Raw genomic sequence first — 22,747 nt, 5'->3', positions numbered from 1 at the left:
CGGAATAATTGAAATGACGAATAATGCTAAACATACGTGATAATATCAAGTGTATGTGGCTTCTTCCCTTACCACCTGCTTTCACTTTTCTGGTAGATCAGAACATCCGAAAAATGTGAAAATCAAGTACACGTGGTGTTTTAGATTTCTGCACGAGGTGTTATCCCTGTTTAAAGAGGGCGTGTTTATTACGAAACACTTGAGCAACAGATATATTTACATTATCTGCACTTCGTGATAGAATAAACAGCTGTGTATGTATTTTGTGATGACGTCATTAACACTTTCGTCCACCTTTATTATATCGTATTACTTTCATGAACCTCCCAGAACAACCAGACGGTGAATATTCACTGTGATTTTTTATTTAAAGTGAATAGTTCCGTAGGTCAATGTATTTCTGCCGTTTCATTGACTGAATAAGTTCAACAAATAAGAAGCATATTCATATAGTTTACCCAGGCATTGCTTTCAGCTGGTAACATCTGAAAACTGCTCATTCCACTTGTTTGATTGGTGAATTACTCAAATATTGATCCATTGTACTCGGACTTTGTGCTACATTTTGATTTCGCGTTTTATACCTTTTTTCCGTGATTGAATGACATATAATTATATATCTATTATACTCATTAAATCTTGCGTATCTAAGCAGAACCTAACTTTTTTAAGTTCGATCGGGTTTGACCTAGTAATTAACGTGGTGGGCTGTCTTCCGAAAGGTCCAGGGCTCGAGACGTGATAACATTGAACGCGCTCCACTGTTTAAAGCTGTGCGTGCATTATTGGCCTTATGGCAGCGGGGCTACTCGTTGGCTAATTTTTCTCAAATAAGCAGTTCTAGGTCAGGAATGAAGGATAACTGTTTAGCCCACGTGCGCCTTTCTTATCCCAAATTACACTTCCTTCTTTTATCTCTTCGGCTTAAAATTTATTTAGGCGTTAAAGAAGAAGGAAAGTAATAATCAGTATTTTGTTAATAAATATAAATATTGTTGTTAATAAATATAAATATTGTGTTAATAACTACACGTAAAATAAAGTTATCTTGACATAATGGCTGACCAGTCTCTTAAGTCATCCAAACTGTGCTGATGCTAGTGCTTGTATTCTGTTAATAAATATAAATATTTCAGCCAGTTACACGTAAAATAAAGTTATCTTGGCATAATGGCTGACCAGTCTCTTAAGTCATCCAAACTGTGACTGATGCTAATGCTAGAGCAAATAGAATTTTAGGTTGTATCTACAGAAATATTGAATACAAGTCTAAAGAGGTTATTATTTCATTGTACAGGTCACTGGTTAAGCCACATTTGGAATACTGTGTTCAATTTTAGGCTCTTTACCTGAGGAAAGGGTTGAGATAATTATACAAGTAGAGAACATAAACAGGTAGAAGCCTTCTTCAGCTAAGACAATTTTATTTTTCAAGTAGGGTGGTTGGCATATGGAATGGGTTGCCTTCAGCTGTTCTGGAGGCAGTAAATTTGAATAGGTTTAAAACAAAACTTGATAGATGTATGAATGATAACAGCTGGTTTTAATATTTGTGTGTTTATTTATAAGTTTTTAGTTTGGCTTAGAGGACAGGAGAGCCAAGGTGGACAAACAAAACATCTAACTAACCTAAATATGAACCGAACATGCATGCTCTTTCAATTGTGGGGCGTTAGAATGTTAGCGTCAATCCAACTATCCTTTGGTAAGAATAACCTAAGAGTTGGCAGTGGATGGTGCTGACTTTGTTTGTCAACATTGCGCTATGTTAAAATAGCAGATAATAATATTTTTAAAACGTTCTTAGCTCACTGTATAACTTACTATCACATTTGAAATACCTTATATCGGGATCTATTTAGAAAGTTAATGACCCTGTAGGACACTCACGATTCACGATCCATCTACTGGCAATCATTCGGACGCATGATAGTTATATATTTTTCAAATAGCATGTTACAATGTTCAACAATCTGATTGACTAATAAATACTGTTTTGAAAGCCATATTCTAAAACAGTGATGAAATTCTTTAGAGGGGAAGTGAGCAACCCCATCTCCACGTGTATCCTGTTGATTAGACTTGGTTTCCTGTCCACTGCTTTAAATTAATGGCCGGCATGGCCAGGTGGGTTAAGACGTTCGACTTGTAATCTGAGGATCGCGGAGTCGAATCCCCATCGCACCAAACATGCTCGTCCTTTCAGTCGTGGGGGCGTTATAATGTACAGTCAATACCACTATTCGTTGGTAAAAGAGTAATCCAAGAGTTGGCAGTAGGTGGTGATGACTAGCTGCCTCCCCCTTAGTCTTACGTTGCTAAATTAGGGACGGCTTTGCGAGAAATTCAAAAAAACAAACAACTTAATAATGTGTTAGTTATACAGAAACAATTAACACGGTGTTTCGGCTTTACAAAATGTTTGAAAGGACGATATGTAAGTAATATTAATACTTAATTTAACACAATAAGTATAAACACTTTGTTTTGTCCGTTTACCGCTGTTTGTTTCAGTTTTCTAAAACTCTGAACTTTATATTTATGTCAGTTGCACTGGTGTGCTAGTGACCGAGGCTGCTAGCCTTAGAAACACGTTTGGTGTGTGTGTGTTTTTTTCCACGAACGAATTTCTGTGCTTTGCGACCTAGTGGCAATCAGAAGGGGGTGGACATCACGACAGCGCATGTCAGTCGTAGTGGGTGGAGGGGTGACATTTTTCTCCGACGACAACATTCTAAGACTGAAAGTTCTCCCAGGGACATCACGACAGCGCATGTCAGTCGTATGTCGCAATCGCGGTATGTCATATCTTTTAGCAGATGTGTGCATTTTTTTTACAACGTAGTAGAAAACGGGTTAGCCAGTACTTGAAAAACGACCTACGCAAAAGATCATATACACACGTTTCTGTTCTAAAAATATCCTCAGACAGATAAAACATTTTGTGACAAAAATGCTACTGCATTGATTTTACGTTAAGAGTTGTTTTTTATCTCTGTATTACTAAACTTTTGGCTACTATATTACAACAGTCTTCAAACTTTTAACTCTCTCATTACTTAACCCTAGAAGTACACGTTAGATAATCAATATTTTAAGTAATTTTTTCTAAGTTGGTCATGCACCGAATTTCATGTCGACCCTTGATTTGTTTTGAATTTTGCGCAAAGCCAGACCTCCATAATTTAGCAGATATATACAAAAGGAAAAGTATTGAGTCAACACCGCCCACCGACAAATCTTGGGCTGCTCTTTTTACCAGAGAATAGTGGAATTGCTCGTAACATTATAACGCTCTGCAGTTGAAAGAACGAGCATGTTCGGTTCTCGGTTAGGTCAGTTACAGATTGTGTGTGCTTGTTTTATTTGTAATTAAGCAAAAAGCTACTCAAAGGGTTATCTGTGCTCAGTCCACCACGAGTATCGAAACACGATTTCTAACAATGTAAATTCGCGGACGTATCACTTTGCCACTGGGGGGCGTTAATTACAGAACCTATGGTAACTTACGAGTGACCTCTTAAAAATATAAAAATATGTACCGTTACTGTTGGAATTAAAAGCATTGTCTGTTATTGGGGACTTTCTATGCATTTTATATAGGAAATTAGTAATTCCGCCCATTTTTCTGTATCATATATTTTACTCAGTGTTGTAACAGGCCATATTGTAAAATAAAGAAATATATTAACTTGCAAAGTGAAAAGTGTTAATGTATATTCGTTTCAATAGAACCCTGACATATCAAGGCACTTTTAGAACACGTGCATATAGACAGCCTCTACAAATAAAATTGCGCAATTTAAAGTTAAATCGGTGTTTTTATCTTGAATATTAAGTTCACGGTGTGCTCGACATATGATGCACGTGGACCCCACAGGTATCGAATCTTATAAAAACCAACTTGGTAATTAGAAGGGAATGGAATGGTTGAAGGAAGTGTGTCAAATACTTTATTTGTTGTACCAGTTTGTAACTGCTAAATTTTATTTATTGTACCAGTTTGTCACTGTTAAATTTTATTTGTTGTACCAGTTTGTAACTGCTAAATTTTATTTGTTGTACCAGTTTGTAACTGTTAAATTTTATTTGTTGTACCGGTTTGTAACTGTTAAATTTTATTTGTTGTACCAGTTTGTAACTGTTATATTTTATTTGTTGTACCAGTTTGTCACTGTTAAATTTTATTTGTTGTACCAGTTTGTAACTGTTATATTTTATTTGTTGTACCAGTTTGTCACTGTTAAATTTTATTTGTTGTACCAGTTTGTAACTGTTAAATTCGCCCAGAGAGCAAGATGTCAAAACCAACATTTTAATCGATCAATGATTACATGAACTCCTATGCTTTACGAAATAAAAAATACGAATTTTAAAATAATATATGTTTGTTTTTGAATTTCACGCAAAGCTACTCGAGGGCTATCTGTGCTAGCCGTCCCTAATTTAGCAGTGTAAGACTAGAGGGAAGGGAGCTAGTCATTATCACCCACCGCTAACTCTTGGGCTACTCTTTTACCAACGAATTGTGGGATTGACCGTCACATTATAACGCCCCCACGGCTGAAAGAGTGAGCATGTTTGGCGCGACGGGGATGCGAACCCGCGACACTCGGATTACGAGTCGCACGCCTTAACGCGCTTGGCCATGCCGAGCCGAAAATAATAGAAGCAGCTTTGTGTACCTTAATATAACACCTGAATGCTTATTTCGTACCTTCAAAACAATGCCAATCGACAAATAAAATACATTTTATGAATTTGTATCTTTCTTCAAGTGTGTTCGCATGTGTTTTCGTATAGCAAAGCCACACTCAGCTATGTGCTGAGTTCACCGGGGGGAATCGAACTCCTGATTTTAGCGGTGTAAATCCGTAGACCTACCGCTGTACCATTGAGGGGCCTTTCTTTAATACTTTGAACGGTTATAGTAAATGCCACAGCCTTGAACTTAAAATACGCAATCACTAGCAAAGCAATGTATTATATATATATATTGTCGAAACAGGAAATAATTTAAACACAACAAAATTACAGGTGTTTCAAAACTTTGATCCTATGGATATTTAGACCAACATGTTCGTCTCTACCTTGAAACATCATCAACAGATATTCGTAACCTTACAAATATTTGATTTGTTTCAGTGAATGTCTCTAAATCGACGTCTCCTTTGACAAATCACTGAAACTCTTGATGCCAAGAAACCTACTTGAAATAAAAATCTCAGGAAGGCTGGTATGTTAGCACTTTTATTGATAAGGAGAGAACAACGTTTTGACCTTCCTAGGTCATCTTCAGGTTGAGAAAGTGTTTGAATGTGACCGTTGACGGACACGTCTTAGGGACGAGAGTATAAATGGCTGCGGGATTGTAGGGGGCGTTGTAGTTAGATGTTAGGTTATTAATTAGTATAGGTATGAAGATGTTTCTTTGTATTGGTTTAATTTTGGTTTTAGTTGTTGTATAAGTAGGGCTTCTTTGCTGAGACAGTATAGTCAGTTAGGACTATTTACACAGTTGTTATCTTAGCGGTGTCACAGATACTGCGAAAATTGGTGACATGCACTTTTAAAGTGAATCGTTGTTACCCAAGATAGGCAGGTAGAGACTGAGAATTCCTAGTTCGCGTCCTGTTACCACAAAAAAAAAAAAGCGCTGCGTACTTTGTGATCGTGGTTGTGCTGCAAAAGTTACAGTCAAGTCCCACTGTTTGCTCAGACAAGAATAGTCCTAGTGTTTGTGGTGGGTGCTTTTGCGTAGTGTCTTCCTTCTAGTTCTGTCAGTTCAAACTTAAGTATGGAGATTGCGCGTAGGTAATTTATATTTTGTAAACAGTATGAGTCTGAAAATGGGCAAAAATTATCCATATCTTCTCACGTAATAAAGTTAATACGAACTACGAATTTGCTTAGTTGGCAAATTGAAATCCAATACACAGTACCCTCTAACTATTTTTGTTGTTGAACGTGACCCATACTTAAGAGATCGAACATAAATAATTTATCATGTATTATGAATATTTTTATTATTAATACATTTTCCCATAATATCCGACAGATAAGATACACCGATTACATAATCTAGAATTAAACTATTTGAAAAATAGCCATTTCCTCTGAAATAAACAATTTGTGGTGACATGGTCAAGAAGTTACCACTTCATATCATTAAGTAGTGTAACTGACCATAACATGGATGTGGTGTTAAATATGTACATAACGTTAATCTTACAGTGATGTCACACCTGATAGGGTCAGCCCACTCTCTCCTTCTTGCAATATTGGACGGCCATAGGAGTCATGTTAATAGGAATTTGTTCTATGTCTTCGGTAATTAAACCGTCACAAGGGCCAGTTTTCGTGCATAGATCGATATTTGGCGGGAAAAACTGGCTGAAATAGGGTTCAGCAAGGCAGGCGATGATAAATAGGATATCGATCAAAGAAGAGAAAACGGAATGAATCATTTTCTGTGAGGGGGAGACGTACCTCTGATGGTGGGAGCTGGAAGGTGGAGATATTATTTGAAAAGAGATGCCAGTTCTGTATACCAAACTCGTTGTTAGAAATAATTATTATAACAGCAGAAACACAAGGTAACATAAACACACAGTGTTGTCATTTCTTTATTGTGCGTTTTTTTCTACCTTTCTTTTTAAACGTTTTATGTTTTTATGCTTTATGTTGTTTTGTAATCTTGTTTTAGTGTAGTAAAACGATGGGATCGGGCATGCGCAGACCTCACTGGTGGGGTTCGTGTATTTTAAAGACTGTGGAAAAATATACACAATGTACGTAGGTTATTATAAGGTATTTGGAAGTTTTTCTTTGTGGTCAAGGGCCGAATTAAGTAAACTGGGGGCCAAAGGGCTATTGTGTATTTAGGAGCTCATCGGTGAAATGGTGTGAACCTCCAAAGCTTTTGGTACCCCACGGCTACATTCCCATCAGCCCTTGCGTTAATGAAGCACTGACAGAGTGTCCATAACAGTTTGTTTGTCAGCCATCAGTGGCATATTAATTATTCAGTTTTAACGTGATCATCATCAGACTTTTTAAATTTCGTCCTTAACATGGTCATGCTACATGTAATTTTTTGTAATGGCAGATTTTTATGTTCATTGAGGTTCCGATAGTGGTTGTTTCTTACCTTTATCTGATTATTAGGTTTGAAATTCTTTACACATCACACTTCATGGTCAGGTGGTTAGGGCGCTCAACTCTCAGTCTTAGGGTTGAGGGTTGAATCCCCGTCACACCAATTATGCTCGCCCTTTCGGCAGTGAGTGCATTATAATGTGACGATCAATTCCACTATTCATTGGTAAAAGAGTAGCCCAAGAGTTGGCGGTAGATGATGATAACTAGTTGCCTTCCCTCAAGTTTTACACTGTTAAATTAGAGACAACTAGCGCAGGAAGCCCTCGTGTAGCTACATTACACTTATGTATCTAGCTACACATAACTAAAATGTTATTTTAGTTATGGATGCGGTAATTTTATCCCAGCTATTATTTTATTCTGCGACAGTCAGTTAGTCAACTTTATACAGTGTAGTCAGTTAGTCAACTATATGATTAAAATGCGGGGCTGAAACACTGGACTTGGAATCTGGAGGTCGCGAGTTCGAATCTCCTTTCAGAACATACTCGCCCTTTCATAACTGACGGTCAAGTTCAGTTTTCATTGGTTGAAAGACAGTTCGAGAATTGATGTGGTTGGCTAGTGCTCTTGTTCGTACTTCTGAAGGAAAGGTGACTCGTACACAGAACCTTCGGAAAATTAAACAAGCAATCCTTTCCATAGACTAAATTTCTCATCATATATCAACAGTATTGAGATCAATGTTTTAAGTTGGACTTCACTTTAGTTCTTTTTAACACTGACACTATGGACTCAACAAATAGTCCGATGTGGCTATAAGAAAATACACTGAATCATGTGTTTAAATATTGGTGTTTTTAGCCAGTTCCTTCTAGCCGATGTTTTTTTTTCCCTTAGAAAATTGGTGCACCATAATTTTATTTTAAAGTTATATAATGTTATGAATACTTTTGTGTTCAATTTTATAACCCTAACTGTTTGTTCTCTTACGTTTTTCTTAATTTTAGCTTCTTCCACTATCAGTTTGACGCTAGGGTTCACTGAAAAGCCAGGACCACTGGTTATCGTCCAACGAAATCAACCGCTTCTGGTCAATTGTACTGTGTTTTCAGATCCGGAGTACGGCCCAGCGCGCGTCAGTTGGTTCTATCAGGTGAGTAGTTACCAGTCCTGTTTGATTTATTTCTTATAGATTAAGAGTATGGACCAACGCGTGTCAGTTGGTTCTGTCACGTACGTTACCAGCCATGTTTGGTTTACTTTTAATGGATTAAGAGTTAGTCAGCATCATGTCTTACCACATATATTTAATTAAATACGCCTGATGTTCTGACTCTGAAGTACAAGCGAAGACTAATCAGCTGAAACTTATATTATTAATACAACATTTTTAGACTTGTGATAAATTCATCTCTATATCTGTATTATTTACTGGATAAGTTTTGGCAGGAAATCCTTAGCAATGTGTCCATCAGTTTATTTCGAGATCAAAGCGATTACTCGACTGTGAATTTAACGATTCGTGAATTGCGAACCGTAGTTGCAAACATTTGCATCGCATTTTGAGCCCTGTTTGTGTCACAAGAGTAACAGTGAAATCTCACTGTTCATTTAAAGAAGAGTAGAAATTGCAATGGTTTTTATCAACTATGTTGTACTTACTCCAGTGTGTAAGTTAGCTGTGGGTGTTGTTGGCCATGTTGTATTTACTCCAGTGTGTAAGTTAGCGGTGGGTATTGTTGACTATGTTGTATTTACTCCAGTGTAAGTAAGCGGTGGGTGTGATTGACTATGTTGTATTTACTCCAGTGTGTAAGTTAGCGGTGTGTATTGTTGACTATGTTGTATTTACTCCAGTGTGTAAGTTAGCGGTGGGTGTTGTTGACCATTTTGTATTATCTCCAGTGTGTAAGTTAGTGGTGGGTATTGTTCACTGTGTTGTATTTACTTTAGTGTGTAAGTTAGCGGTGGGTGTTGTTGACTGTGTTGTATTTACTCCAATGTGTAAGTAAGCGGTGGGTATTGCTGGCTATGTTGTATTTACTCCAGTGTGTAAGTAAGCGGTGAGTGTTGTTGACTCTGTTGTATTTATTCCAGTGTGTAAGTTAGCGGTGGGTATTTCTGGCTATGTTGTATTTACTGTAGTGTGTAAGTTAGCTGTGGGTATTGTTAACTATGTTGTATTTACTCCAGTGTGTAAGTTTGCTGTGGGTATTGTTAACTATGTTGTATTTACTCCAGTGTGTAAGTTAGCTGTGGGTATTGTTAACTATGTTGTATTTACTCCAGTGTGTAAGTTAGCTGTGGGTATTGTTAACTATGTTGTATTTACTCCAGTGTGTAAGTTAGCTGTGTGTATTGTTAACTATGTTGTATTTACTCCAGTGTGTAAGTTAGCTGTGGGTATTGTTAACTATGTTGTATTTACTCCAGTGTGTAAGTTAGCTGTGGGTATTGTTAACTATGTTGTATTTACTCCAGTGTGTAAGTTAGCTGTGGGTATTGTTAACTATGTTGTATTTACTGCAGTGTGTAAGTTAGCTGTGTGTATTGTTAACTATGTTGTATTTACTCCAGTGTGTAAGTTAGCTGTGGGTATTGTTAACTATGTTGTATTTAATCCAGTGTGTAAGTTAGCTGTGGGTATTGTTAACTATGTTGTATTTACTCCAGTGTGTAAGTTAGCTGTGGGTATTGTTAACTATGTTGTATTTACTGCAGTGTGTAAGTTAGCTGTGGGTATTGTTAACTAAGTTGTATTTACTGCAGTGTGTAAGTTAGTGGTGGGTGTTGTTGGCCATGTTGTATTTATTCCAGTGTGTAAGTTAGCGGTGGGTGTTGTTGACTATGTTGTATTTACTCCAGTGTGTAAGTAAGCGGTGGGTATTGCTGGCTATGTTGTATTTACTCCAGTGTGTAAGTAAGCGGTGGGTGTTGTTGACTATGTTTTATTTACTCCAGTGTGTAAGTTAGCGGTGGGTATTGTTAACTATGTTGTATTTACTCCAGTGTGTAAGTTAGCTGTGGGTATTGTTAACTATGTTGTATTTATTCCAGTGTGTAAGTTAGCGGTGGGTGTTGTTGACTATGCTGTATTTACTCCAGTGTGTAAGTTAGCTGTGGGTATTGTTAACTATGTTGTATTTACTCCAGTGTGTGGGTATTGCTAACTATGTTGTATTCACTCCGGTGTGTAAGTTTGCTGTGGGTATTGTTAACTATGTTGTATTTACTCCAGTGTTTAAGTTAGCTGTGGGTATTGTTAACTATGTTGTATTTACTCCAGTGTGTAAGTTAGCTGTGGGTATTGCTAACTATGTTGTATTTACTCCAGTGTGTAAGTTAGCTGTGTGTATTGTTAACTATGTTGTATTTACTCCAGTGTGTAAGTTAGCTGTGGGTATTGTTAACTATGTTGTATTTACTCCATTGTGTAAGTTACCTGTGGGTATTGTTAACTATGTTGTATTTACTCCAGTGTGTAAGTTAGCTGTGGGTATTGTTAACTAAGTTGTATTTACTGCAGTGTGTAAGTTAGCGGTGGGTGTTGTTGACTGTGTTGTATTTACTCCAGTGTGTAAGTAAGCGGTGGGTATTGCTGGCTATGTTGTATTTACTCCAGTGTGTAAGTTAGCTGTGGGTATTGTTAACTATGTTGTATTCACTCCGGTGTGTAAGTTTGCTGTGGGTATTGTTAACTATGTTGTATTTACTCCAGTGTTTAAGTTAGCTGTGGGTATTTCTGGCTATGTTGTATTTACTCTAGTGTGTAAGTTAGCTGTGGGTGTTGTTCACTATGTTGTATTTATTCCAGTGTGTAAGTTAGCGGTGGGTGTTGTTGACTATGTTGTATTTACTCCAGTGTGTAAGTTAGCTGTGGGTATTGTTAACTATGTTGTATTTACTCCAGTGTGTAAGTTAGCTGTGGGTATTGCTAACTATGTTGTATTCACTCCAGTGTTTAAGTTAGCTGTGGGTATTGTTAACTATGTTGTATTTACTCCAGTGTGTAAGTTAGCTTTGGGTATTATTAACTATGTTGTATTTACTGTAGTGTGTAAGTTAGTGGTGGGTATTGTTGGCTGTGTTGTATTTTTTCCAGTGTGTAAATTAGCGGTAAGTGTTGTTGGCTATGTTGTATTTATTCTAGTGTGTAAGTTAGCGGTGGGTGTTGTTGGCTATGTTGTATTTATTCCAGTGTATAAGTTAGCGGTGGGTGTTGTTGGCTATGTTGTATTTATTCCAGTGTGTAAGTTAGCGGTGGGTGTTGTTGGCTATGTTGTATTTATTTCAGTGTATAAGTTAGCGGTGGGTGTTGTTGACTATGTTGTATTTACTCCAGTGTGTAAGTTAGCTGTGGGTATTGTTAACTATGTTGTATTTACTCCAGTGTGTAAGTTAGCTGTGGGTATTGCTAACTATGTTGTATTCACTCCAGTGTTTAAGTTAGCTGTGGGTATTGTTAACTATGTTGTATTTACTCCAGTGTGTAAGTTAGCTTTGGGTATTATTAACTATGTTGTATTTACTGTAGTGTGTAAGTTAGTGGTGGGTATTGTTGGCTGTGTTGTATTTTTTCCAGTGTGTAAATTAGCGGTAAGTGTTGTTGGCTATGTTGTATTTATTCTAGTGTGTAAGTTAGCGGTGGGTGTTGTTGGCTATGTTGTATTTATTCCAGTGTATAAGTTAGCGGTGGGTGTTGTTGGCTATGTTGTATTTATTCCAGTGTGTAAGTTAGCGGTGGGTGTTGTTGGCTATGTTGTATTTATTTCAGTGTATAAGTTAGTGATGGGTGTGTTTTTGGCTGTGTTGTCGTGACGTAAGTGTGTAAGTTGGCCATACAAATTCACACAGTTTAGAAACTGATCCCAGTTTGTATTTAAGCCCGTGGTTTATTTACAAGAATCGCTAAACTCGAGTTGTCGTGGTGAGTGTTATATTTTTTATACGTAAGTGGACACTTTGTTTATGTGGACAACAGGGACACGAGATAGACGGAAGTCGTCGGCAGGTGCTACGGAATGGGTCGCTTTACTTCGAAAGGGTGTTATACCAGAGAAGGCCTGGTGGTAAAAAAGACGAAGGAGACTACACATGCATGGTGCAGAACAACGTGGGTGCCTTCCTCAGCACACCAGTTAGAGTGGTCGTAGCACGTGAGTTCACCCTAATCAATTCCATCAGTTATCTTTACCGTCTTGATTACCATATAACTGTAGTTGTTTTCTAATATTACATGGTTAGTGTCATTCGTATATTATTCTGTTTATGTGTTATTATAACCATGCCTTGTTACAACTTCGTCAATGTTCTGAGCATACTTGGATAATTATATAAACGCGCCACTTTGCATGAGAATCACGTGCACGTCTCGTAGCTCGCGGCACAAAATACGAAGTAGTTTAAGTTGCTAAAATGGAGATAATTATAGATCCTGACATTTCTAACGTAAGACGACAGAAAGAAATGAAGTCTTAACCTTGTCAAGTTTAACTACCATAGAATATATAATATTAAAAATAGTTACATACAGCCTTCACTTAGAATATTGTTATTATTGTCATATATCAAACAACTAAGATTTAAACCGTATGTTTTGAAACTGTACTAACAATGGATTTGTCAAGCTTATGATTTAATGTACCATTATTGTACCAGTAGTTTTAGTGATGGAAGGACATTTTTTTACTTCAGATAAGAAACTGAAATGTTAAACTCCACTACTCGCACGTGCTTTATAAAACTCTTGCGACTAGTTTTCTTATTGACTCAGCATTTTCTTCATTTGATAGGTTCAATTAATTCTGGGTTACGTCCACGAAACACTTATTACATGGTTTTTATAGGCCTAGTCTTTTAACTTTCCCTTCAACTCACATCAAACACACATTTATTACACGGTTTTTATATGTCCAGTCTTTCACTTTTCCCTTCAACTCACATCAAACACACATTTATTACACGGTTTTTATATGTCCAGTATTTCACTTTTCCCTTCAACTCACATCAAACACACATTTATTATACGGTTTTTATGTGTCCAGTCTTTCACTTTTCCCTTCAACTCACATCAAACACACATTTATTACACGGATTTTATATGTCCAGTCTTTCACTTTTCCCTTCAACTCACATCAAACACACACTTATTACATGTTTTTTATAGGCCTAGTCTTTTAACTTTCCCTTCAACTCACATCAAATACACACTTATTACATGGTTTTTATATGTCCAGTCTTTCAACTTTCCCTTCAACTCACACCAAACACACGTTTATTACACGGTTTTTATATGTCCAGTATTTCACTTTTCCCTTCAACTCACATCACACACACATTTATTACACGGTTTTTATATGTCCAGTCTTTCACTTTTCCCTTCAACTCACATCAAACACACATTTATTACACGGTTTTTATATGTCCAGTATTTCACTTTTCCCTTCAACTCACATCAAACACACATTTATTACACGGATTTTATATGTCCAGTATTTCACTTTTCCCTTCAACTCACATCACACACACATTTATTACACGGTTTTTATATGTCCAGTCTTTCACTTTTCCCTTCAACTCACATCAAACACACATTTATTACACGGTTTTTATATGTCCAGTATTTCACTTTTCCCTTCAACTCACATCAAACACACATTTATTACACGGATTTTATATGTCCAGTATTTCACTTTTCCCTTCAACTCACATCAAATACACACTTATTACATGTTTTTTATAGGCCTAGTCTTTTAACTTTCCCTTCAACTCACATCAAATACACACTTATTACATGTTTTTATAGGCCTAGTCTTTTAACTTTCCCTTCAACTCACATCAAATACACATTTATTACACGGTTTTTATGTGTCCAGTCTTTCACTTTTCCCTTCAACTCACATCAAACACACATTTATTACACGGATTTTATATGTCCAGTCTTTCACTTTTCCCTTCAACTCACATCACACACACATTTATTACACGGTTTTTATATGTCCAGTCTTTCACTTTTCCCTTCAACTCACATCAAACACACATTTATTACACGGTTTTTATATGTCCAGTATTTCACTTTTCCCTTCAACTCACATCAAACACACATTTATTACACGGATTTTATATGTCCAGTATTTCACTTTTCCCTTCAACTCACATCAAATACACACTTATTACATGTTTTTTATAGGCCTAGTCTTTTAACTTTCCCTTCAACTCACATCAAATACACACTTATTACATGGTTTTTATATGTCCAGTCTTTCAACTTTCCCTTCAACTCACACCAAACACACGTTTATTACACGGTTTTTATATGTCCAGTATTTCACTTTTCCCTTCAACTCACATCAAACACACACTTATTACACGGTTTTTATGTGTCCAGTCTTTCACTTTTCCCTTCAACTCACATCAAACACACATTTATTACAGGGTTTTTTATATGTCCAGTATTTCACTTTTCCCTTCAACTCACGTCAAACACACATATTATTACACGGTTTTTATATGTCCAGTCTTTCACTTTTCCCTTCAACTCACACCAAACACACGTTTATTACACGGTTTTTATATGTCCAGTATTTCACTTTTCCCTTCAACTCACATCAAACACACATTTATTACACGGTTTTTATATGTCCAGTCTTTCACTTTTCCCTTCAACTCACGTCAAACACACATATTATTACACGGTTTTTATATGTCCAGTCTTTCACTTTTCCCTTCAACTCACGTCAAACACACATATTATTACACTATTTGTAGATGTCCAGTTTTTTATCTTTCCTTTGAACTCACGTCAAACACACATATTATTACACTATTTGTAGATGTCCAGTTTTTTATCTTTAAGTTCGTTGTCTGTATAATCACATAGTTTGTTTTTTTGTTTTTGGAATTTCGCACAAAGCTACTCGAGGGCTATCTATGCTAGCCGTCCCTAATTTAGCAGTGTAAGACTAGAGGGAAGGCAGCTAGTCATCACCACCCACCGCCAACTCTTGGGCTACTCTTTTACCAACGAATAGTGGGATTGACCGTCACATTATACACCCCCACGGCTGGGAGGGCGAGCATGTTTAGCGCACCGCGGGCGCGAACCCGCGACCCTCGGATTACGAGTGCACGCCTTACGCGCTTGGCCATGCCGGGCCATAATCACATAGCGTTCTTACTACTTCAATAATTATCTTTTTAAAGGAAAACCACCACAACTTTCAAAGATTATCGTCGTCATTAGAAGTGGGAGAAACACATTTGTTTTAATCATAATGAAGAATTTATTGCTAAAGGAAAACGCTCAACGTTTGGGGGTTTAGTTTTAAATATTTAATCCACGATGGTGGATTACTACAGAGCGCCCTCTACTTTCAGTAAGACTTTAAAACTTACAGGATCAATAAATGTTTAACACCTTTCATTGCTGTTGCTGTAATATGCAGGAAGCGTTTTAATTGTGTGTCGGGCTACGTATCAAAAGGCCCAAAGTACGAATCTCAATGTTACTGAAAAACTCTCTGCAGTTGCATCTCTTGGTTTGCTATTGACTGACTGTCTCTTGCCGTTTGTCAGCTGCTAAGAATAAGTGGACATGTGAACCTGTACATTCAGCCCGTGCGTCACATTAGGTACTGTGGGACAATTTCCAAGCCATCAGCTGGAGTGAGTATATCTTTACAAATTTAATTTCAAAACTCTGTAGAGATTTCCTAAGTGAGAAAGGCGATTCTAACGCTAATGTTAAGAGTTTCTCTCCTTCTCGTTTATTGTTTTATTCTTGAAATTACACGTGTGTAGAATATAGTTACGTAATCTTTTCACCAATCTGTCTAATTATATTGGGTTTCGTTTAAGGCGTAGTCCCAAAGGCAACTGACGAGAAAGTTTCACGTACATGAGTTTGTAATGATATTGATAAAAATCAATAACTTTTTAAAACCTCTAATTGTGCGAAGTTACGGTTTAGTTTCAGATCTGCGTGTGTTGTGTCACGCAACCCTCAGGTTGATTTTGTATGACTGTCGGGAGTCATCCTGGTGGTAGTAATACATTACGAACGTTGGAAGTTCTGACGCATGCGCATCTGGTAGGTTTACGACACACATGCATGCATGCATCTCTTATCGTCGTCATAGCAACGAGTTTCTCTTGCCATCGATTATTAGCGAGCGATTTCACGTCGTTTAGTACGTTCATTCCAACAACCACAAAGTCCTTACAAACTATGGCGTGTGATTATATTGACTGCAACCTGGGATTCTTACATGTAGTTTGTTTGTCACTTGTGTTCATTTCAACTCTTTGTTTTAATTTTCTGTTTAATTATTCATTATGTATTTTGTCTGTTCTGATACACCATGTGAGATAATAAACATTATGCTTTCTTATACTGTCCGGATTGTGACTCAGAGGATTCAAGTTTCGTGTCCCATGGGAGAGGCTATAAGAGAGAATAAATAAAGGTCAGTTCGGTCAGACGAGGGCACTTCGTACCTTAAGGGTTAGCAGTTGCTGCTTTTGCTCAGTTACACGGCTTGAGACAAGCCATGTGCAGATTAGTTTATCAAATGACAGTTGAGATCTCTACACGCATACAACCTTCTTGTGTGCAGCTTTGTGCGAATGTTAAAAAAGAAACACACAGGTGCTTCGAGACACAACAGAATGTTTAAACATTAGTCAGTGAACCGTCTTATGGTTGAGGACAACCTGTGTTCAGTCAAGGTTTCTAATGATTGGTCTACGTTTATTTCATATCAGTAAGAAAAGTTACCTCACCTCTCATTTCCACGTGAAGTAAACACCTTTTATAGACCCAGAAAAAAGTCCCTGGTTTAACGAAGACTAATCTTCATTACACCATAGACCCAGAAGAAAGTCCCTGTTTTAACGAAGACTAATCTTCATTACACCATAGACCCAGAAGAAAGTCCCTGGTTTAACGAAGAATAATCTTCATTACACCATAGACCCAGAAGAAAGTCCCTGGTTTAACAAAGACTAATCTTCATTACACCATAGACCCAGAAGAAAGTCCCTGGTTTAACGAAGACTAATCTTCATTACACCATAGACCCAGAAGAAAGTCCCTGGTTTAACGAAGACTAATCTTCATTACACCATAGACCCAGAAGAAAGTCCCTGGTTTAACGAAGAATAATCTTCATTACACCATAGACCCAGAAGAAAGTCCCTGGTTTAACGAAGAATAATCTTCATTACACCATAGACCCAGAAGAAAGTCCCTGGTTTACCGAAGACTAATCTTCATTACACCATAGATCCAGAAGAAAGTCCCTGGTTTAACGAAGACTAATCTTCATTACACCATAGACCCAGAAGAAAGTCCCTGGTTTAACGAAGAATAATCTTCATTACACCATAGACCCAGAAGAAAGTCCCTGGTTTAACGAAGACCATCTTCATTACACCATAGATCCAGAAGAAAGTCCCTGGTTTAACGAAGACTAATCTTCATTACACCATAGACCCAGAAGAAAGTCCCTGGTTTAACGAAGACTAATCTTCATTACACCATAGACCCAGAAGAAAGTCCCTGGTTTAACGAAGACTGATCTTCATTACACCATAGACCCAGAAGAAAGTCCCTGGTTTAACGAAGACTGATCTCCATTACACCATAGACCCAGAAGAAAGTCCCTGGTTTAACGAAGACTAATCTTAATTACACAATAGACCCAGAAGAAAGTCCCTGGTTTAACGAAGACTTATCTTCATTACACCATAGACCCAGAAGAAAGTCCATGGTTTAACGAAGACTGATCTTCATTACACCATAGACCCAGAAGAAAGTCCCTGGTTTACCGAAGACTAATCTTCATTACACCATAGATCCAGAAGAATGTTCCTGGTTTAACGAACTAATCTTCATTACACCATAGACCCAGAAGAAAGTCCCTGGTTTAACGAAGACTAATCTTCATTACACCATAGACCCAGAAGAAAGTCCCTGGTTTAACGAAGACTAATCTTCATTACACCATAGACCCAGAAGAAAGTCCCAGGTTTAACGAACACTAATCTTCATTACACCATAGACCCAGAAGAAAGTCCCTGGTTTAACGAAGAATAATCTTCATTACACCATAGACCCAGAAGAAAGTCCCTGGTTTAACGAAGAATAATCTTCATTACACCATAGACCCAGAAGAAAGTCCCTGGTTTAACGAAGAATAATCTTCATTACACCATAGATCCAGAAGAAAGTTCCTGGTTTAACGAAGACTAATCTTCATTACACCATAGACCCAGAAGAAAGTCCCTGGTTTAACGAAGACTAATCTTAATTACACAATAGACCCAGAAGAAAGTCCCTGGTTTAACGAAGACTTATCTTCATTACACCATAGACCCAGAAGAAAGTCCATGGTTTAACGAAGACTGATCTTCATTACACCATAGACCCAGAAGAAAGTCCCTGGTTTACCGAAGACTAATCTTCATTACACCATAGATCCAGAAGAATGTTCCTGGTTTAACGAAGACTAATCTTCATTACACCATAGACCCAGAAGAAAGTCCCTGGTTTAACGAAGACTAATCTTCATTACACCATAGACCCAGAAGAAAGTCCCTGGTTTAACGAAGACTAATCTTCATTACACCATAGATCCAGAAGAAAGTTCCTGGTTTAACGAAGACTAATCTTCATTACACCATAGATCCAGAAGAATGTTCCTGGTTTAACGAAGACTAATCTTCATTACACCATAGACCCAGAAGAAAATCCCTGGTTTAACGAAGACTAATCTTCATTACACCATAGACCCAGAAGAAAGTCCCTGGTTTAACGAAGACTAATCTTCATTACACCATAGATCCAGAAGAATGTTCCTGGTTTAACGAAGACTAATCTTCATTACACCATAGACCCAGAAGAAAGTCCCTGGTTTAACGAAGACCATCTTCATTACACCATAGATCCAGAAGAATGTTCCTGGTTTAACGAAGACTAATCTTCATTACACCATAGACCCAGAAGAAAGTCCCTGGTTTAACGAAGACTAATCTTCATTACACCATAGACCCAGAAGAAAGTCCCTGGTTTAACGAAGACTAATCTTCATTACACCATAGACCCAGAAGAAAGTCCCTGGTTTAACGAAGACTAATCTTCATTACACCATAGACCCAGAAGAAAGTCCCTGGTTTAACGAAGAGTAATCTTCATTACACCATAGACCCAGAAGAAAGTCCCTGGTTTAACGAAGAGTAATCTTCATTACACCATAGACCCAGAAGAAAGTCCCTGGTTTAACGAAGAGTAATCTTCATTACACCATAGACCCAGAAGAAAGTCCCTGGTTTAACGAAGAGTAATCTTCATTACACCAGCAAGCAATTTTTTTGTGAAAACAAATGGTATTGTTGTCATTATATAAAAAATACATTATGACACTGAGTCGTTCCTTTTTAACTTTTTATTATAGTCACAAGAATATTCGCTACAGTTGGCGGCCTTCTGCGGGAAAATAACTCTTAAAGTTCGTGTTTCAATACCCGTGGAGGGTAATATTTCAGCTAACTTACTGTGTAATTTTGTGCTTAATAAAAAACAAAATGGCCTTGTTTGTTTTGAATTTCGCGCAAAGTCACGAGGTCCATCTGTGCTAGCCATTCCTAACTCAGCAGTGTTAGACTAGAGGGAAGGCAGCTAGTCATCACCACCCACCGCCAACTCTTGGGCTACTCTTTTACCAACGAATAGTGGGTTTGACCGTACCATTATAACGCCCTTGCTGCTGAAATGGCGACAGGGATTTGAACCCACAAACCGAAGATTGCGAGTCGAGCGCCTTAAATGTATAATCGTATAAATGTATAAACACAATGCTCGTCCTGGAACTATTTGTGGTGTTTCTCACAGTGGATCAGCGCAGTCCTGTGCTCTTACCTCTCGAGCGGCACAGTGGTAAATCTGAGGACTTATAAACACAAACCAGGTTTAGGTACCTGTAATGGACACATCGTGGGTAGCCCATTGTGTAGCTTTGTGCTTAACTAAGCCACAAACAAATAAAATGTTAAAAGTCGGAATCGATCTGCGGTGGGCTTTGTGCTTAATAAAAAAGACAGAAATGAAATATAAAACATGTCAAGCTGCCCGGCGTTGTCATTCCTACCATGAAAAGCTGTTGGTAACAAATAACTAACTGTTTTACCATTTATCGACCGCAGTGGTTTTGATCTGTCACAATACTAAGAAGTTCAGTTGAGTAAAATCATTTGTTTGGTAAGATCAGGGAGTCGGCAGTAATTAGCGTAGTCGATTGCAGAGTTGTTCATATTCTGTTTAAATGTTTTGTGATGTGCGAGGAACTAAGTGCATACAGAGTTTCAAAAATATTCGATTGGTCCATATGGGCCCTTCTGACAGCATTAGGGTTCATATATTTAATCACCTTGGGACAGGTTGTTATTAGTAAAGAAGCGTCTCTCACACTGGTCCTGCTGCACCCCACCCCCGGACATAGCGGTATTTCTGTGGACCGCGTTTCGATACTCATGTTGACCAGTCACATTCCCTGTAGTCTGTCACTACAAAATTAGGGACATCATTGTGTGAAGTTCAGTCACATTCATCGCAAGTATTCAGTGGTCTAAGTGTTAGGTGGAAGTGATGTTGACCAGTCACATTCCCTGTAGTCTGTCACTTCAAAATTAGGGACATCATTGTGTGAAGTTCAGTCACATTCATCGTAAGTATTCAGTGGCCTAAGAGTTAGGTGGAAGTGATGTTGACCAGTCACATTCCCTGTAGTCTGTCACTTCAAAATTAGGGACATCATTGTGTGAAGTTCAGTCACATTCATCGTAAGTATTCAGTGGCCTAAGAGTTAGGTGGAAGTGATGTTGACCAGTCACATTCCCTGCAGTCAATCACTTCAAAAGTATGGATAGTGCAAGTAGGCCTCGAGTAACTTTGCGCGAAATTATAAAAAAGTAAAAGGTTTTAATAACAATTATTTGGAACAGGATTTTTCTAAGAATGTTATCGTAATCTCGACTTCCTAAAATAGGTTTTGCATACTGTACGAGTAATACTAATGATAACTCTTCAGAAAGTAGCGAATATTTGTGATAAAGGTGTTGGCGAGTTGCGTGTTTTAGTTTTTTATAGCGTTTAAAAGTTGTACGACTGATTTGTGTAAATTCAAGTCAAGAATAGAGCTCTAAATCACTACAGACAAATTATACAGCGATAAAGATTTATTATATTTTAGTCGCGGATTCGAATCCCCGCTACACCAAACATGCACGCCCTTTCAGCCGTTGGAACGTTATAATGTGATGGTCAATCCCACTATTCATTGGTCAAAGAGTAGGGTAAGAGTTGGCTGTGGGTGGTGATGACTAATTGCCTTCCCTCTAGTCTTACACTGCTAAATTAGGGACGGCTAGCACAGATAGCCCTCGTGTACCTTTGCGCAAAATTCAAAACAAACCAAACAAACCATTCTACAAAACCGTAACAACAATTTATTCGTTATCACTTCCGTAAGTCATCAAATACTTGCTCTTTGACCAGTATTTGGTTTTCCTGTCAACTACAAAATATTTTAAAGACCAGTGTGTAACATACTGTCAAAAAACAAACAAATAAAACTGACCTGTGCTAGTTGTAAAGGAAAGATATCACTGTCAAAGTATCTAAGGTCTTCGCAATGTCTACATTACACATCAAATGTAGCCAGTCACAAAATATTTATTGAAAACTAATTCAAACAGAAAGGGATGGAAAACGGTTTAGAAACACGTACAAATGATAAGAAGACAATATAAGTATAGGGACTGATATCTGTGGCGGGGGGGGGGACCAGTGTGTTGTTTGTTATTAAGCAGAACTACACAAAGGGCTATCTTTGTTCTGCCCACCACGGGTATGGAAACCCGGTTTCTAGTAGTATAAGTTCTAAGACATACCACAATGGAGACAGGACCAACGTGTTATTGGTTATTAAGTACAAAGATACACAATGGACTATCTGTACTCTGCCCACCACGGATATGGAAACCCGGTTTCTAGTAGTATAAGTTCTAAGACATACCACAATGGAGACAGGACCAACGTGTTATTTGTTATTAAGTACAGAGATACACAATGGACTATCTGTACTCTGCCCACCACGGATATGGAAACCCGGTTTCTAGTAGTATAAATTCTAAGACATACCACAATGGAGACAGGACCAACGTGTTATTTGTTATTAAGTACAGAGATACACAAACGACTATCTGTACTCTGCCCACCACGGATATGGACACCCGGTTTCTAGTAGTACAAGTTCTAAGACATACCACAATGGAGACAGGACCAACGTGTTATTTGTTATTAAGTACAGAGATAAACAAACGACTATCTGTACTCTGCCCACACGGGTATGGAAACCCGGTTTCTAGTAGTATAAGTTCTAAGACATACCACAATGGAGACAGAACCAACGTGTTATTTGTTATTAAGTACAGAGATACACAAACGACTATCTGTACTCTGCCCACCACGGGTATGGAAACCCGGTTTCTAGTAGTATAAGTTCTAAGACATACCACAATGGAGACAGAACCAACGTGTTATTTGTTATTAAGTACAGAGATACACAAACGACTATCTGTACTCTGC

At 37.8% G+C, this 22,747-nt stretch overlaps 1 protein-coding gene and 1 long non-coding RNA gene across 2 annotated transcripts in view; one reads left to right on the top strand and one right to left on the bottom strand.

Moving 5' to 3' along the window:
• The window catches only part of LOC143237539 (uncharacterized), a 307,489-nt gene that overhangs the window by 121,803 nt on the left and 162,939 nt on the right, over nucleotides 1–22,747 (bottom strand). The window lies entirely within an intron of this gene.
• LOC143235113 (protogenin-like) overlaps nucleotides 5,798–22,747 on the top strand; it is a 58,054-nt gene continuing 41,104 nt past the window's right edge. The window contains exons 1-4 of the mRNA XM_076472943.1: nucleotides 5,798–5,810; nucleotides 6,432–6,596; nucleotides 8,112–8,257; nucleotides 12,086–12,260. Coding sequence (XP_076329058.1) covers nucleotides 5,798–5,810; nucleotides 6,432–6,596; nucleotides 8,112–8,257; nucleotides 12,086–12,260 — 499 coding nt within the window. The remainder of the gene's footprint in view (nucleotides 5,811–6,431; nucleotides 6,597–8,111; nucleotides 8,258–12,085; nucleotides 12,261–22,747) is intronic.

The sequence above is a fragment of the Tachypleus tridentatus genome, chromosome 2, assembly GCF_004210375.1.
Source record: "Tachypleus tridentatus isolate NWPU-2018 chromosome 2, ASM421037v1, whole genome shotgun sequence".
NCBI classification, from domain to species: Eukaryota; Metazoa; Arthropoda; class Merostomata; order Xiphosura; family Limulidae; genus Tachypleus; species Tachypleus tridentatus.
The sequence above is the reverse complement of the archived record's forward strand: the minus strand, read 5'-3'. Positions and strand labels throughout refer to the sequence as shown.